This window comes from Chenopodium album, chromosome 25, assembly GCF_948465745.1.
Source record: "Chenopodium album chromosome 25, dcCheAlbu1.1, whole genome shotgun sequence".
Taxonomy (NCBI): domain Eukaryota; kingdom Viridiplantae; phylum Streptophyta; class Magnoliopsida; order Caryophyllales; family Amaranthaceae; genus Chenopodium; species Chenopodium album.
Window position 1 is genome coordinate 6,256,643 of NC_137858.1, and position 14,823 is coordinate 6,271,465.

Genomic DNA, 14,823 nt, shown 5'->3' on the forward strand with positions numbered 1-14,823 from the left:
AAAATTGTGTTTTATGTAACAAAGTTTTTACACAAATTTTATAGGAATAGCTGTGCTGTTAGCATGTGATACACAAATTTTATAGTCTGAAGTCTGTACTATTATCTACACAAATTTTATAGGAATAGCTGTGCTGTTAGCATGCGATACAAACACTAAAATAGCTCATGTGCATCAGTGAATGATAAAATAGTGTAATAAACCAAATCAAACAATTGATCTGGTATTATAGATTGCATATGAAAGTAAACATTGTGCAACACCTAATCCAAAGACTGATAAGAGTGATAGACATGGATGCCATGTTGAACATGGATACACCCATCATGTAATCGAAATGTTTTAACAGGAAGAGCAAGTCAAAATTAAGTCCTATCAATCTTTTACTTATTGCCCAACCACGGGGATCAATTCGTGATTATCAGTTGACAAATTAAAACAAAAGCCTTGACAAATGCATGGTTTTCCACTTAGCAAAATTGATAAATTTTCTTGCTTGGATCAGCTAGCCATCGGGTGATTGTGAATATATTCAATGGCAAGCTTAGTTGAGTCAAGTTTATCCGCCTCCAAATCGGGAATCTCCAGCTTGAATTCCTCTTCTAGGGCCATCACAAGCTCTACATTGTCCAAGCTATCTAAACCTAAATCATTCTGGAAATGTACATCAGGTGTGACCTGCAAAGCAATTGCAACAAAGACAATCAAAATCAGCTGGCAGATAAAAAGATAAATAATAAAGGACTATTCAATTGCTACTCCAATTTATTACTGGAAAACATTTCAGCTGCTTTCTTAAGTTTAACATAGTTCTTTTCGGAGCTCCATTTTCATATTCTCACCAAAAGGAATAGCCTAATAATGAAATTCTTAATCAAGTAGTACTCTAACCAAAGAACAAATTTACAGCAGCCTTTCAGACGAGGTCTAACCCATGGTTGGTTAAAACTGATAGTTGAGGCTGTTGAGCTCATCAAGGTTGAAAACTGATAGTTGAGGCTGTTGAGCTCATCAAGGTTGAAAAGACTACAAAACATCATTTACTTTAACACGACCAATAAAAGTTCTGTTGCCAAAGTGAAGCCTGAAGATGCACTGGACTTGAAGAATGGATGAGTAAATAAAGACCAACAGCACACTTTTATTTCGGAACATCATGGATCACATGTTCTGGAAAGGTGAGAAGGCTTTATTAGTCCATCAGGGGGAATAATTGCATCTTATAGTGGGGAAATCTATCAAGACCATCAGCATCAGTTGTGGGGATGTAGATGGTACTTAAAGTCTTAAACAAAAGTTGCTTCACTAGTTTCCTGGTAAGGAAAGCACCATAGAGGCAAGCAATCTCGTAAAATAACCACTTTCATACTCAGCACCATATAACAACAACAGAAATGAAGCCTTAGTCCCAAAATGATTTGGGGTCGGCTAACATTAATTGTCATAAGGAACCATCCGATGCTTAGACAGGATTTATACTATGTTACTGTGGTGCTGTTGCGGTTTTTGTTAACTGTTAGATATTCACCTCAGTAGTTGTCCTTACTCTGAATCCTAATTGATCTTATCATATAGCATTAAATTGCTTGTTTGCTCCTCATCCACATGGATGAGTTGCATCTTTCTACCTCTCGAGATCAAAACATAACAGAGTGTATACACGCCCTTTTGTGTAGACAACATACACTAGTATTGCCTCCTATTCCATCATAAAGCTGTGATACTTGGATCAACTTATGATATCATTTACACAAACCCATACGAAACCTAACAAGAACTATCCCAAAGTATAAACCCAATCCCGTTCAAAAAAAAAAAAAAAAAATATAAACCCAATCATGCTCAGAAACCTTTAAACAGTTAAACACAAGCCTCATGACCAGTGAATGACATTCAACATAAACCTTCCAATATACTTTTCAAAATTATATAGCCTCCATTGAGTTTATCAACATCAAAAATAAACTACACTGTAGAAGAAAAAACCGATCATAACTCAACTTTAACAAAGATTCACAACCATACTCTAGGACTATTCATCACTATTAATTAATTCAAAATTTAAATTCACTCCATAGAAAGCAACTATTAGTCTATCAACATATCCATTCTCAACCACATACAAAATAACTAAGTTTCCATACACCATTTTAGACCTAGCTTATCTATTCCAATCTTATTTAACCTCTCCAAAACTTATTTGACTGAATGTGCAATCTTTACACTACCCCCATTAACTTAACATGATTTTCTTCAAGACAGCTCCAAAAGCCAAGAAACAATTAATTCAACTACACCTCACTTGGCATTTCACCGTTATTCACCAAAAGATTCATTCTTTCAAACCCTAAAGAAGCTAAAACATCAAAATTAACAACCCCAACATCTCAAGCATTCGTTTGTTCATCACAAATTAATCCAATGCCAACAAAAATCTTCAAAATACATATCTAAACATCCAAATATCAGAAAACCCAACAATCCCAAATTCAAAATTAAGAAAAACAATAACATTATAAATCAAATACCAAAAAAAAAAAAATGTTCAAATCCAAATTAGTAAGACCTAATTCCAGGAAAGTGAAAGAGAGGGGACCTTAGAAGGATCGACTTTGGGGAAGTCCTTGATGACGGCAAGAACTCTTTGAGTGACTTCATCTTTGGTGAGATGGTCATCGTGCGATGAAAATGCACGGCTAAATAAGTTAGGAAAGCTCTGCAATTTGTTGGATCCAGCAACAGAAATGGCAGTTTGAGAAACAGGGATTCGAATGTGCCCTAGAATTGCGTTTTTCAGAGCTCCAATCATCACCATTTTTCTGGGTTTTTTCTCTCTCCTCTGGTGGACTGAGATGTACAAGAACAAGGGTTTTGTTTCAATTGGGAATTACTTGACTCGAATTTGGGATTTTGGGGAGATGGAGTTTAATCCCTCACCCTTTGGATCTCCCTGAGATGCACCCACCTAGAGCGTGGGTAAGAAAATACCTATTTTGTCCCTACCGATAGACTATAGAGTATGTCGTAAACATTAAAATCATGTTACACGTCTCGGTGCTAATGTACTCTATAGTTAACCCTGAACATCAAAAAACATGTCTCATGTTTACGGACTTCATGGTTAGTCTTACACAATATAGAGTTGTCAGTGTAGATGCTAATTATTGTAACTTATTTGGTTGTAAAGTTCTGATGCTCTATATATGACATGAAATTAAATCTCGTCTACATCATTAGACAAGTTCAAAAAAATAATTTTTAAAGGTTCAAAAAAGTTGAATAAATTTGAGTAGCATCAATGTGAGGTTCAATATTTAGGGTTGTAGTTCGTTAAGTAAATGGTAAAAATTAGGATTAGACAAAATGCAAACTAAATATGATACTTTATTACTTTTGTAGATTAAGGATCATGGTAACCTTTAAGCTATATTTTCTTCACCTTAGTAAGGACTTAACGTTTTTTAGTCTTTCTTTTATCAGGCTTGATTTGGCCAAGACCTTTCTAGTTTGGTTTGGTTTGGTTTAAATTAATCATCTAGCCTAAATTGTACAGAGTAATCTCTATAAATTTATAAAGTCATATTTAGTATAATTTTAAATTTTCTAGTTTGCTACGATTTGGTCTAATTGTAACAAAGATATGTACCAAATAATAAGAATTAAGCCCTCTTCAAATGGTATAATCCAACAAATTTCAAATACTAAAACCAAATGCACTTCAACATAAAAATAATAAGCTGACCCAATATGCAGCTCACCATTTTTGGAAGATAGTCAGGTACATTCAGACATGGAGTTACTTGGAAGACCAAAAAATTGCAATAAAAAAATTCAAAAAGAGGCAGAAAAATAATTCTGCAATCTATAGATTTGATTAATCAGAAATTAAGAATTTTATCTACAAATCAGCATAGTCTATACTTCTATAGGCTATACTTCTTTATCAAGGGCATTTCTCTTGAAAATTGGCATAAAAGAGAACTTGTATATTTCTTTTAGCTTGTTCCTAAATGAAAAAAAAATGATACAAACAAAATCTTGGAAGTATAAAAAAGAGAAACTCATTAGTTGATCACAATCTCAATGGCTGGAGTTCTTGCTCAGGAATTGTAGCATCACTGTCAACAGACTTATATTGTGCTGTTGTTTGCTGCCTCCATTTCCAAATGAACCAAATCCCAAAAACAAATAACCCCGACATTAATGTAAGAATAACTGCCATAACCAATATTAAGTAATGTTGTTGCCACCAATTCCTGCATCATTCCAGAAATATCAAATTAAGGCGAGCCGAAATATTTTTTTCAGATACAACTTAGTAAAAAGAATGAAGCCGGTAAAAATGCATCAACAGTTTTACTCTAATTGCAAAAGCTAAATGCGTTGACTATATTACTACTCAAATTGGAGATTGAAAGAGCCCAGGAGCCAACAATTTGAAGCCTAGAGGATAAGATAGTATTTTCTGATGCATTTGCACTTAAATAGCTAATCAACAAGGTGAAAGAGCATGCTTCAATATTCAACAGAAACTTAAAACAGAGAATTTTCATGACAATCATAATCATCACCCACAATAAGTTAAAAACAAAATTGTTTTCAAGCGCAGATATTTAAAGGTTCACTGGCTCCAGAAACTGTCAAATAGATGCACAGAAGGACGACTTGAACCAGTTAAGTCACTCAGAACAGGATAGTCTGAGCAGAAATGCATACCACTGGGTCCACTTATTAGCAAAGAACATAGAGGGCTGGACATGCTATATAAGTATATATAAACCAGCAATTGACGTTCTAGAAATTGAAAGAACGATTTTTACCGTTTCATAGGTGGCTCAACCTTCCAATCAACCAAGTTATAACTGCCAAAGGTTTCTGGAAGTTGGACATCATTTTTCGCTAGATGAGCAATCACATGCTGCACAAATAACAATCACGTTAAGTATTAAATCTAATTTCCAGCTTCCTTCACTTTTAAACAATTTCATCAAGGAAAACCTACCATTGCAGTTGTGTTTGAGATATACTTGGCAGATCCTTCAGGATAGATGGCCCATTTTATCAGGGAACCATTAGTGGAAGAAGCCAAATTTAGTAAATGAACCTGAAGAAACCAACAAAGATGCTACTTGTATTTAACTGAATGATAAAGTTGACAAAAATCAAGGAGAAGTAATTTGAATTTTAAAAATGTATTCTTGTACACACATTATGAGAGCACGAATTAAAGCTGTGCTTACATGGTGGAAAGCAAGACAATACGAAGTATCTTTTTAGAGTACTAATAAGAATTCACAATAATGCAAAAAAATGTCTAATACATTCTAGAGTAAGGAGGGATAGTGTGATTGTCAAAAATATGAACATATCTTAGCTCCTTCAAAAGCATTGTAATCATAAAATCAACTTTACACTCAGCTTACCTGTGATATATTGACTTCCAAATCTCGAGCAATGAAACCAAACAGCTCTGATACATGAGGCTTCAAGTCCGACTCTTTGATGCTCAACGACATAGCAAACGTTATAAATCCCACTTTTATATTTTCTGAAATTAAAAAAGTCAATGAAAGTCAATAATATGTGTAAAAAAATATACGTAGTATATATATTTCTATCAGATTAGTGAACCCTAAATTCTTGGAACCCTAGAGCAAACGCAGGGAGCCAGGGAACCCCATTTGCATCAGGTGGGCTTAAACCTGGTTGGTGAAGGAAAGCCACCCAGGCACACACCATCTAGAAACTAATTATGTGGAGTACCCTTATCCCTTATGTACCTTTGCATGACTTTTCATACTGCCCCAACATGCTTCTTTAATCAAAAGGAAAATGAACTACTGACATGTGAAGAAGCATTTTTCATGCTATAAAAATTCTCCTATTACTAAGTACAATCCACAAAAAAGAAGGTAACACTTAACAAATGTACCTGGAATAACATAACTAGGTACTCCATCAGGTGCTGATGCTGGAGACCTTCCTGGAGCTGAAACCTCTCCACTTGAAGGTGTGGGTGCAGGGGATAGTGAAGTGTCATTTACACGAAGTTTTTCCCATAATTCAGAACAGTTCGTTTTCCAAAATCCAACTTTAAAGCTATTGCGATCATACGTGACAAGAGTATTACGGACAATGATTCCTGTATTTAAGTGGAAATAAATGACAACATTGCTTACACACAAAGAAACAAAAGCTACTACAATGTCTACAACAGCACATTATACCTCCTAAAAGTGTAGTGGGATCTTTTCCATTCTGAAAAACTCCAAGGCAATATGCACCACGCACCTTTGAATGCTGAAAAAGGAATCAAGTTATTGTAAGAAAGAGACGTAGTCCAAAGTCCCAACTATGTCATACCTAATCAATGGATTAGTATTGAAGAAATTGATTGCAATAGGTTAATTCATTATCAGCTTTAATCGAAGAAGAAAAAAAGGCGAAAAGATCACCTTAAATAAATAGTTTTCTGGTGACATTGAATACTTTTGACCATTTTCAAAGACCATATCAACTGTAGGGAACGACTTTGAAAGTTCTGAAGACTCACTGAGAGAACACAGATACACCAGAAAGTTAAAACGTAGGGTATATAACAGCTGCGAAGTCAGTCTACATCATTGATAGTAAACACTACCTTCCAGCACCAGAAAAGCAGACATCATTATAATTGGGGTCAGGCCCACGAATTTGCTTAAGTCCATGGAGCTCATTGGTTAACTGCATCAACAAAATGCATAATAGTTATCTGACATGTAATTTGGCTAGATAACATTACTAGAGCTAGACATGGAACAGAAAGGAGAGGAATAATATGGTACAAGAATAATCACTCTTTTTGGAATAGAGATGCCAAATTAATGCCAAGGGTTAAGCATCACTTCTATGTAGAACATCTGTATTCAATTCCAAGTGAAATTCTAAATCTACTTTTTGCACAATTGATACTTCGACAGTAAAAAACTATTAAGGACACTTCTCTCTTAATGTCATTCTTTTATTAGTTGTTCATAGTTCAAACAGACTCCATAGTGCTTTAAAAAATAAAACAGTATTTTGTAATCTCATCATTTATGTCCATTTAGCAGTATCTAGAATCAGAAATGCTAAGATAATAACAGCGATGCCCTTTAGAAACCAAGTCTTACACCATGAATAAAAGCCAAAAATGCTTTTTCTGGTAAATAGGCGTATGTTGTACCACTATCCAGAACGGTTCCATGTTTTCCATCAAAAACCTTTGGATCGATAGGCAGCTTCTTCCCCGCAACATGTAATTCCTTCAGCTCAATATTGTAATAAGGACTGTTGCCATCCAGGAACTAGGGTAAATGTGTCAGATGTTAAGGAAAAAAAAAAGGAGAGGTTATGGAAAAAATAATCCTTCCAACTCATACCTGCGGTCGGGATCAGAATGGCTGAAGACCATGTCAGAGGGGGGTGATATAGAACCAAGAATCATAGCACCACCACCTATACCCATTCCGCCATAACAAAGTGAAAAGGAATCACTGATTACACCTTTATCAACAAGTTGATCGACAATGCTTAGTTCACCTCGACCTAGACCCATTATACCATCAGCATGCTGACTATAAAGGTCACCAGTTTCTGAAGTTTCACAGCCAAAAACAGCACGCTGGGGTTTAAGCTCGCTTTGATTGCCAAATGATACAATATCTTCACCAAGGACGCCACTGCTGGAACTCATTTCAGCATACCGTCTCTCATAAGCACACAGAACATTCTCAGCATCACATGTACAATCAGGATTGCATTTTAAAGGATGATAAGTGTTTGAATGATCTGGTTGGAACTTCGGATCCTGAAAATTAGGATGCGGCAAGAAAAAGAAGCAATAGTATTCAGGAAATTGAAGTAAGCAGAAAAAGAAGTCGCAGTATCCAACACGTCCATAATATTTTATTTTCAAAGCCAGAAATCATCTTGTTATCATGCAGAAAGCAATAGAACATGCACAAGAATGACAAGGAAAAACCTTTGGGAATTGTAACAACCCGTAGGTATTTCATACATGAACAAATGGACAAAAGAAAGAAAACAATAAAAACATACGAGTGTGCTCCTAACTTCCTACAAAAATCAGAACAAAAGACTCCACCTTGAAAACATTAAACAAAGTCCCCATTCTGAAAACATTAAGCAAAGTAATTGCATACACCAATATCCTTTTTCCTTAAATTCATTCAAATTCGAATTGGCAACCATATTATGACATAGCTTACTGCTTTTCGTACTTCTAAATGATCATTGAAAGGAGTAATTTTAGGTTAACTTCAATCCAAATTTCAACCTTTTGGCAAGTACAATTAGAAAAACCAATTCATTTAGAAAGTCATCATAAACATTTAACTACACATGTGAGAGATTCATAAGATCATGCCACTTTCCTACTTCGCTGTTTATATACAACGTACTTGTCAGCATGTCGAATTACTAGTCTAAATTACACTATCACAGGAAATTTCAAATTAGGTTCATGTAGCCGACCCCACTTATGGGATTAAGGCTTTGATTGAAATGACAATAAATTTCAACCACGAGTGCACAGAATTCAGAATTCCTAATTCATTTCAGAGTTTCACCCAATTAAATCTCTCACATTCATAAATCAACTATGATCAATAATCAGCAATCACAATTCACCGCAAAAAAATAACAAAATTATACGATCGCAACAAGATAATTAACATTCAATTTTAAAAAAAAAAATACAGCTAAAAATACCTGATGATGGCCACAATGATCGCAATTAGAACACGGCACATACGTAACAGTACTCCCTGTGTCAACAATCAACGCAAACTCCTGCGGCGGAGTTCCGATGTAAAGCCTCGTCGTATAATACCTAAAAAATCAAAATCAAAATTCCACAAAAATCAAAAATCAATCAAAAACCATACAATTAGGGAAAAATAATAAAAAAAAAAAATCAATTGTTCAATTAATACAAACCCATTAGAGAGAAGATCATCGAAGAGATTCATATGAGCATTAGGAGGAACACGTTTAGATTGAAGATTTCGACGGATTTTAGCGTCGGGAATTTGAGGAGAGAGAGTGAGAGGAAACACTAGAGGTGTACGGCGGTTGTTAGGGAGTACGGAAGTTGGATTTACGCCGGAAAATGTGGATGTGAAGAGGAAGAAGAGGTGGATGAAGGTGCTGGTTATGGCGGCGAATCGGGTCATGGTGAGTTGAATCGGGCGGTTTTCGGCGAGATTGGGTGGTTTTGTGGGAAGGAGATGTTGACCGACTTGCAAGGTTTGACTTGTAAGATGGTACAACCGTACAAGTGTGTATTAAAGAGAATTAGAGAAGTGTAATAAATTAGCTGAGAATCTGAGATGTGTTGGATGAAAGTGGAATGAGAGAGTGATTAACTAACGGCCAACCGTAGCTGCTATATCAGGTTAACGGTTAAAGACGTGATCGGAACATCGAATTACTGGATGACTAGAGTCGAGAGTAGAGGTATCAATTCGGGTGTCTTAGATTGGGTTTAGTAAGGTCGGATCTATTTTATGAGTCATACTGGATTATTATTATTGGGGATATCCTAGTATATCTAGGATATTATTGTTATGATATTATTGTGCATATTTTAGGAAAATATATCTTCTGAAAAGATATGATAGAATATAGGGTATTATTATCCTAGTATTATATATACATGTATTGAAGCCATGGTGATTAAGAAAATACACAGTAAATATTATTGATGAATTTGTGCTTGGTTTAACATGGTATCAAGAGCCTAGTTAAGGTCTAATTTTTTCTTCTGTACGTTTAATTTTCATAATTAACGCACGATTGTTTTTTGAGAGTTTGTGAGAATATCTTCTCGTTCAATTTTTTTTTTTTTTTTCTTCCCACTTTAATTGAGTCGTGAGTGATGTCGGGTGACTCCGGTGCTGGCGGCTCTGGTGGTGATGGTGGTGGAAAAATTAAGATGGACATGGCTTATCACCTAGGTTCAGGTGATGGACCCGGGAACATTATTACTCCGGTTCAACTCCGGGGTGAGAATTATGATGAGTGGGCGAGGGCTATTCGAACCTCATTGAAGGCTAAGCGCAAATATGGTTTTGTTGATGGAAGTATCAAGAAACCTCAAGACAGTGATAAACTGGAAGATTGGGAGGCTATTCACTCGATGTTGGTCTCGTGGATCACAAATACGTTGGACCCTTCGGTAAGGGCAACGATTGGGGAGTATGATGATGCTCATCTATTGTGGAACAACTTGAAAAGTCGTTTTTGTGTGGTGAGTGGCACTCGAATTTGCCAATTGAAGATGTCCCTGGGTGAATGCAAGCAGGGCAAGACTGATTCGGTGGCTACTTATTTCGGCAGAATTGCAAAGCTTTGGGATGAGTTACACACGTATATTACCGTACCTTCTTGCTCATGTGGTGCGTGTAAGTGTAATATTGTGGCTCAAGTTGAAAAATTGAGGCAGGAAGATTTCCTTCATCAGTTTTTAATTGGGTTAGATGATCCTTATGGCTCGATTAGGGGTCAATTGTTGGCTCAGGATCCTTTACCGTCGGTTGATAAGGCGTATCAACAAGTTATTCAAGCCGAGCGCTTACGAGGAGGTGAGGTCCGTGAGAGTCCAGTGGCTTTCAAACTTCAACATGACACTACTACTAAACCGCAACGCTCAACGAGTGGCTCCGATAAATTATGCAATCATTGCAGTCGAGCAGGACACGATGAGACGGACTGCTATCAACTCAATGGCTACCCACCTTGGTGGGGTGATCGTCCTCGTGGAGGTAGGGGTCGGGGTCGTGGTGACTCGGTTTCTGGCAGAGGTGGAGGCAGAGCAGGGGGTCGAGGAGCTGCTGCTGGCCAGCAGGTGCGTGCCAACAAGACTGTTGGGCAGTCGTCCTCCAACTCCACACAAGGCGGAAATGCTACGGCTCACGATGGGGCTGCTATTGCGGGTGTTTCCTCTACCCAAATTCAGCAACTTATTGACCATTTGAACAGTATGAAACCAAAATTGCAGGGTAAGGATGAATTAGGTTGGATCGTTGATACCGGCGCATCCAACCATGTGACTTGTGACTTGACTTTGATGACGAATGTGGTTAATGTGCACCATTGTCCGGTTGGGCTTCCGGATGGGAAGAGTGCTAATGCATCTAAGATTGGCACGGTTATTTTACAAGGGGGATTGAAAATTAATAATGTTTTATTTGTGCCCCAATTGAATTGCAATCTGATTTCTGCAACTCAATTATGTGATGAATTGAATTGCACTTTGCAATTTACTAACAAAATTTGTGTTATACAGGACCTCATGACGAGGAAGGTGATTGGAGCGGGTGAGCGCGTGGATGGACTTTATTATTTCCGTGGTGTTCCCGAGGCGAAGGCTTTGAAGATAGATGGTGTTCAGTCGACAGAGTTGTGGCATCAACGAATGGGACATCCGTCGGAAAAAGTATTGCAACATCTTCCGGTTGTGAGTAGTTCTACTAGAAGTTCTAAAAATAAATCCTGTGATGTATGCCCTAGAGCAAAACAACATAGGAGTAGTTTTCCCATTAGCAATAATAAAGCTAGTCGTGTTTTTGAACTTATTCATATTGATTTATGGGGTCCTTACAAGACTCAATCGACTTGTGGCTCTCATTATTTTTTAACTATAGTTGATGATTTTTCAAGAGGTGTGTGGACGTATCTAATACGGAATAAAACTGAGGTTGAATACATGTTTCTCAATTTTGTTGCTTTGGTAAAGCGTCAATTTGATTGTGAAATTAAAGTGGTCCGTAGTGATAATGGAACAGAGTTTAATTCCTTGAAAAATTATTTTTTGTCTAATGGGATCATATTTGAAACTTCTTGTGTGGGTACACCTCAACAAAATGGGCGTGTTGAGCGGAAACATCAACATATTCTTAATGTAGCTCGTGCCTTGCGGTTTCAAGCTAATTTACCTCGAAAATTTTGGGGGGAATGTGTGCAAGCGGCATGTTATTTGATAAATAGAACTCCCTCTAGATTGCTTGATTACAAAACCCCGTTTGAGATCTTGCTTGGTAAACAACCTTTATATGATTCTATTAAAGTATTTGGGTGTTTGTGTTATGCTCACAATCAACAAAGCAAGGGTGACAAGTTCGCTAGTAGGAGTAGAAGATGTGTATTCTTGGGATACCCGTTTGGGAAGAAAGGTTGGAAGGTGTATGATTTGGAAACTAAGGAGAGTTTTGTCTCACGTGATGTGCAATTTGTTGAGGGTGAATTTCCGTGGTCTAACCTTGCTCTACACAATACTCCTAGCTATACCCATGTGCGAGCTTCGGAGTTTGTGGGAATTGATGGTGCAGGGGGGAGCGATGAGAGGAGTGTGTGTGAGGAGGTTGATGAGCAGCCCCGGGCAGAGGAGGCCACAGGTGGCTTGCGGCAGCAGCAGCAGCACCGCAGCCAGCCTGTGGCAGGGCCTGCCGAGGCTGCACAGGCTGCTGGAATTCCAGCGGCAGCTGGGTGCGAGGACAGCAGCACTGCCCAGGCTGCTGGAATTCCAGCGGCAGCTGGGGGTGATCCTCATGGCAGTGAGCAGGCAGCAGCTCCGGAGGGTACGAGTGTGAGTGACCTTGAGACTCTCGACCATGCTGAAAATACAGAAAATATGGGTAAAGGCAAGCGTCAAAAATTCAAGTCGAGCAAATACCGTGATTTTGTGACACACACCATTCGGAATAAAAGTCCATCTCCACCTCATCGCTCACCTGCGACACCTTCCTCAGGTACTGTTTATCCCATAACACATTTTGTTGATTCTCACCGGTTTTCTGTAAAACATAGAACATACATTGCAGCAATTACAGGTGGCAATGAGCCGAAAAATTTTAAAGAAGCTATGAAGCATGAAGGTTGGAGGAAGGCGATGGCCGATGAGATTCGAGCACTTGAAGAGCAAGGCACCTGGGTTTTGGAAGATTTACCTCGTGGTAAAAAGGCACTTGGGAGTAAATGGGTCTACAAAGAGAAGTACGACGAGCATGGGAATCTTGTAAGATTGAAGGCTAGACTTGTGATATTTGGCAATCATCAAGTTGAAGGTTTAGATTACAACGAGACATTTGCTCCCGTGGCAAAAATGGTGACTGTTAGAACATTTCTTGCGGTTGCAGCAGTGAAGAATTGGGAAGTTCATCAAATGGACGTTCATAATGCCTTTTTACACGGTGACTTGGAGGAAGAGGTGTACATGCGAATTCCACCTGGTTTTGACAAAAATAATTCCGGGAAAGTATTCAGAATGAAGAAGTCGTTGTATGGCTTGAAGCAAGCTCCTCGGTGTTGGTTTGCAAAACTGACAACAGCTTTGAAGAAATATGGCTTTAAACAGTCATATTATGATTATTCCCTTTTTACTCTGACAATGGGGGAAATGCAACTTAACGTACTTATTTATGTTGACGATTTGATTGTTGCAGGGAATGATAAATCTGCTTTGTTATCATTCAAAACATATTTAGGGAATTGCTTCAAGATGAAAGACTTGGGTGTTTTGAAATATTTTTTGGGGATAGAGATAGCCCGTAGCAAGCAGGGTATTTTCATGTGCCAGAGAAAATATGCCTTAGACATTATTACAGAGACAGGGTTGCTTGACGCAAAACCAGCAGATTTTCCCATGGAGCAGAACCACAGGTTAGCTCTGGCAAATGGGGATTTTTTGGGTGATGTAGAGAAGTATAGACGTCTTATAGGACGTTTAATCTATTTAGCTGTCACTAGGCCAGACTTGGCCTACTCTGTGCATATTTTGTCTCAGTTTATGCAGCGTCCGAGGGTAGAGCACTGGGATGCTGCCCTGAGGTCTGATAGTGCCCTACAGTTAGAAGGATGGTGTGATTCGGATTGGGCGAGTTGTCCGTTGTCTCGGCGTTCGTTGACTGGTTGGTTCGTGTTTCTTGGTCTCTCTCCTGTGTCATGGAAGACCAAGAAACAACCTACGGTTGCTATGAGCTCTGCCGAAGCAGAGTATAGGTCTATGTCTGCTTGCTCTCGTGAATTGAAGTGGTTGAGGAGACTTTTAAGAGATTTAGGTGTACGACATGATAGTGGCATGCACCTATATTGTGATAGTCAGTCGGCATTGTATATTGCGAAAAATCCGGTGTTTCATGAGCGAACGAAACATATTGAAGCTGACTGTCATTTTGTCAGAGATGCAATTAAAGAAGGTCTTATAAAGCCGTCGTATGTGCCTACGACGCTTCAGTTGGCTGACATTTTCACGAAGGCTTTAGGAAAAGTCAAGTTTGATTTCTTACTCCGCAAGTTGGGCATCTATGATCCGTATGCTCCAACTTGAGGGGGGGTATTGGGGATATCCTAGTATATCTAGGATATTATTGTTATGATATTATTGTGCATATTTTAGGAAAATATATCTTCTGAAAAGATATGATAGAATATAGGGTATTATTATCCTAGTATTATATATACATGTATTGAAGCCATGGTGATTAAGAAAATACACAGTAAATATTATTGATGAATTTGTGCTTGGTTTAACAATTATTGTGTCCATATAAGTCAAAAGTTGAATTTGGTTTTTTCTAGGATGATTTCGAATCGGATTAATCGAGTCAGTTTTTGACACCTCTACTTGAAAACTCGAGATTGAGTCATTTAGCCACTTGAGTCATGATATTCCATCGGTTTCTTTTCAAGTTACCCACATTAACTTTTGCACTACTCACAGTCTCACACACACACAATATCCCACATTGATGTTTTAGTATTAACTACTACTTATATTGTACC

At 37.9% G+C, this 14,823-nt stretch overlaps 2 protein-coding genes across 2 annotated transcripts; both read right to left on the reverse strand.

Moving 5' to 3' along the window:
- Positions 1-190: 190 nt before the first annotated feature.
- LOC145614334 (acyl carrier protein 1, mitochondrial-like) lies at positions 191-2,910 on the reverse strand. Its single transcript, XM_081669373.1, has 2 exons — positions 2,597-2,910; positions 191-678 (listed from the first exon to the last, which is right to left on the reverse strand). The coding sequence occupies exons 1-2, from the start codon at positions 2,813-2,815 to the stop codon at positions 502-504; spliced, it is 396 nt and encodes a 131-aa protein (XP_081525499.1). The 5' UTR covers positions 2,816-2,910; the 3' UTR covers positions 191-501.
- A 940-nt stretch (positions 2,911-3,850) lies between these two features.
- Positions 3,851-9,393, reverse strand: LOC145614277 (aspartic proteinase 36-like). Its single transcript, XM_081669303.1, has 12 exons — positions 8,980-9,393; positions 8,752-8,872; positions 7,401-7,828; positions 7,152-7,308; positions 6,641-6,723; positions 6,456-6,552; positions 6,228-6,300; positions 5,933-6,142; positions 5,424-5,548; positions 5,003-5,104; positions 4,821-4,918; positions 3,851-4,256 (listed from the first exon to the last, which is right to left on the reverse strand). The coding sequence occupies exons 1-12, from the start codon at positions 9,213-9,215 to the stop codon at positions 4,073-4,075; spliced, it is 1,914 nt and encodes a 637-aa protein (XP_081525429.1). The 5' UTR covers positions 9,216-9,393; the 3' UTR covers positions 3,851-4,072.
- Between the last annotated feature and the right edge of the window lie 5,430 nt (positions 9,394-14,823).

Coding starts and splice junctions, on each gene's coding strand:
- LOC145614334 (XM_081669373.1), bottom strand. CDS start 2,815: ATGGTGATGATTGGAGCTCTGAAAAACGCAATTCTAGGGCACATTCGA. Junction 679..2,596: donor CCAAAGTCGATCCTTCTAAG/GTCCCCTCTCTT, acceptor ATTGCTTTGCAG/GTCACACCTGATGTACATTT.
- LOC145614277 (XM_081669303.1), bottom strand. CDS start 9,215: ATGACCCGATTCGCCGCCATAACCAGCACCTTCATCCACCTCTTCTTC. Junction 8,873..8,979: donor GATGATCTTCTCTCTAATGG/GTTTGTATTAAT, acceptor TTGATTTTTTAG/GTATTATACGACGAGGCTTT. Junction 4,919..5,002: donor TCTCAAACACAACTGCAATG/GTAGGTTTTCCT, acceptor TTATTTGTGCAG/CATGTGATTGCTCATCTAGC.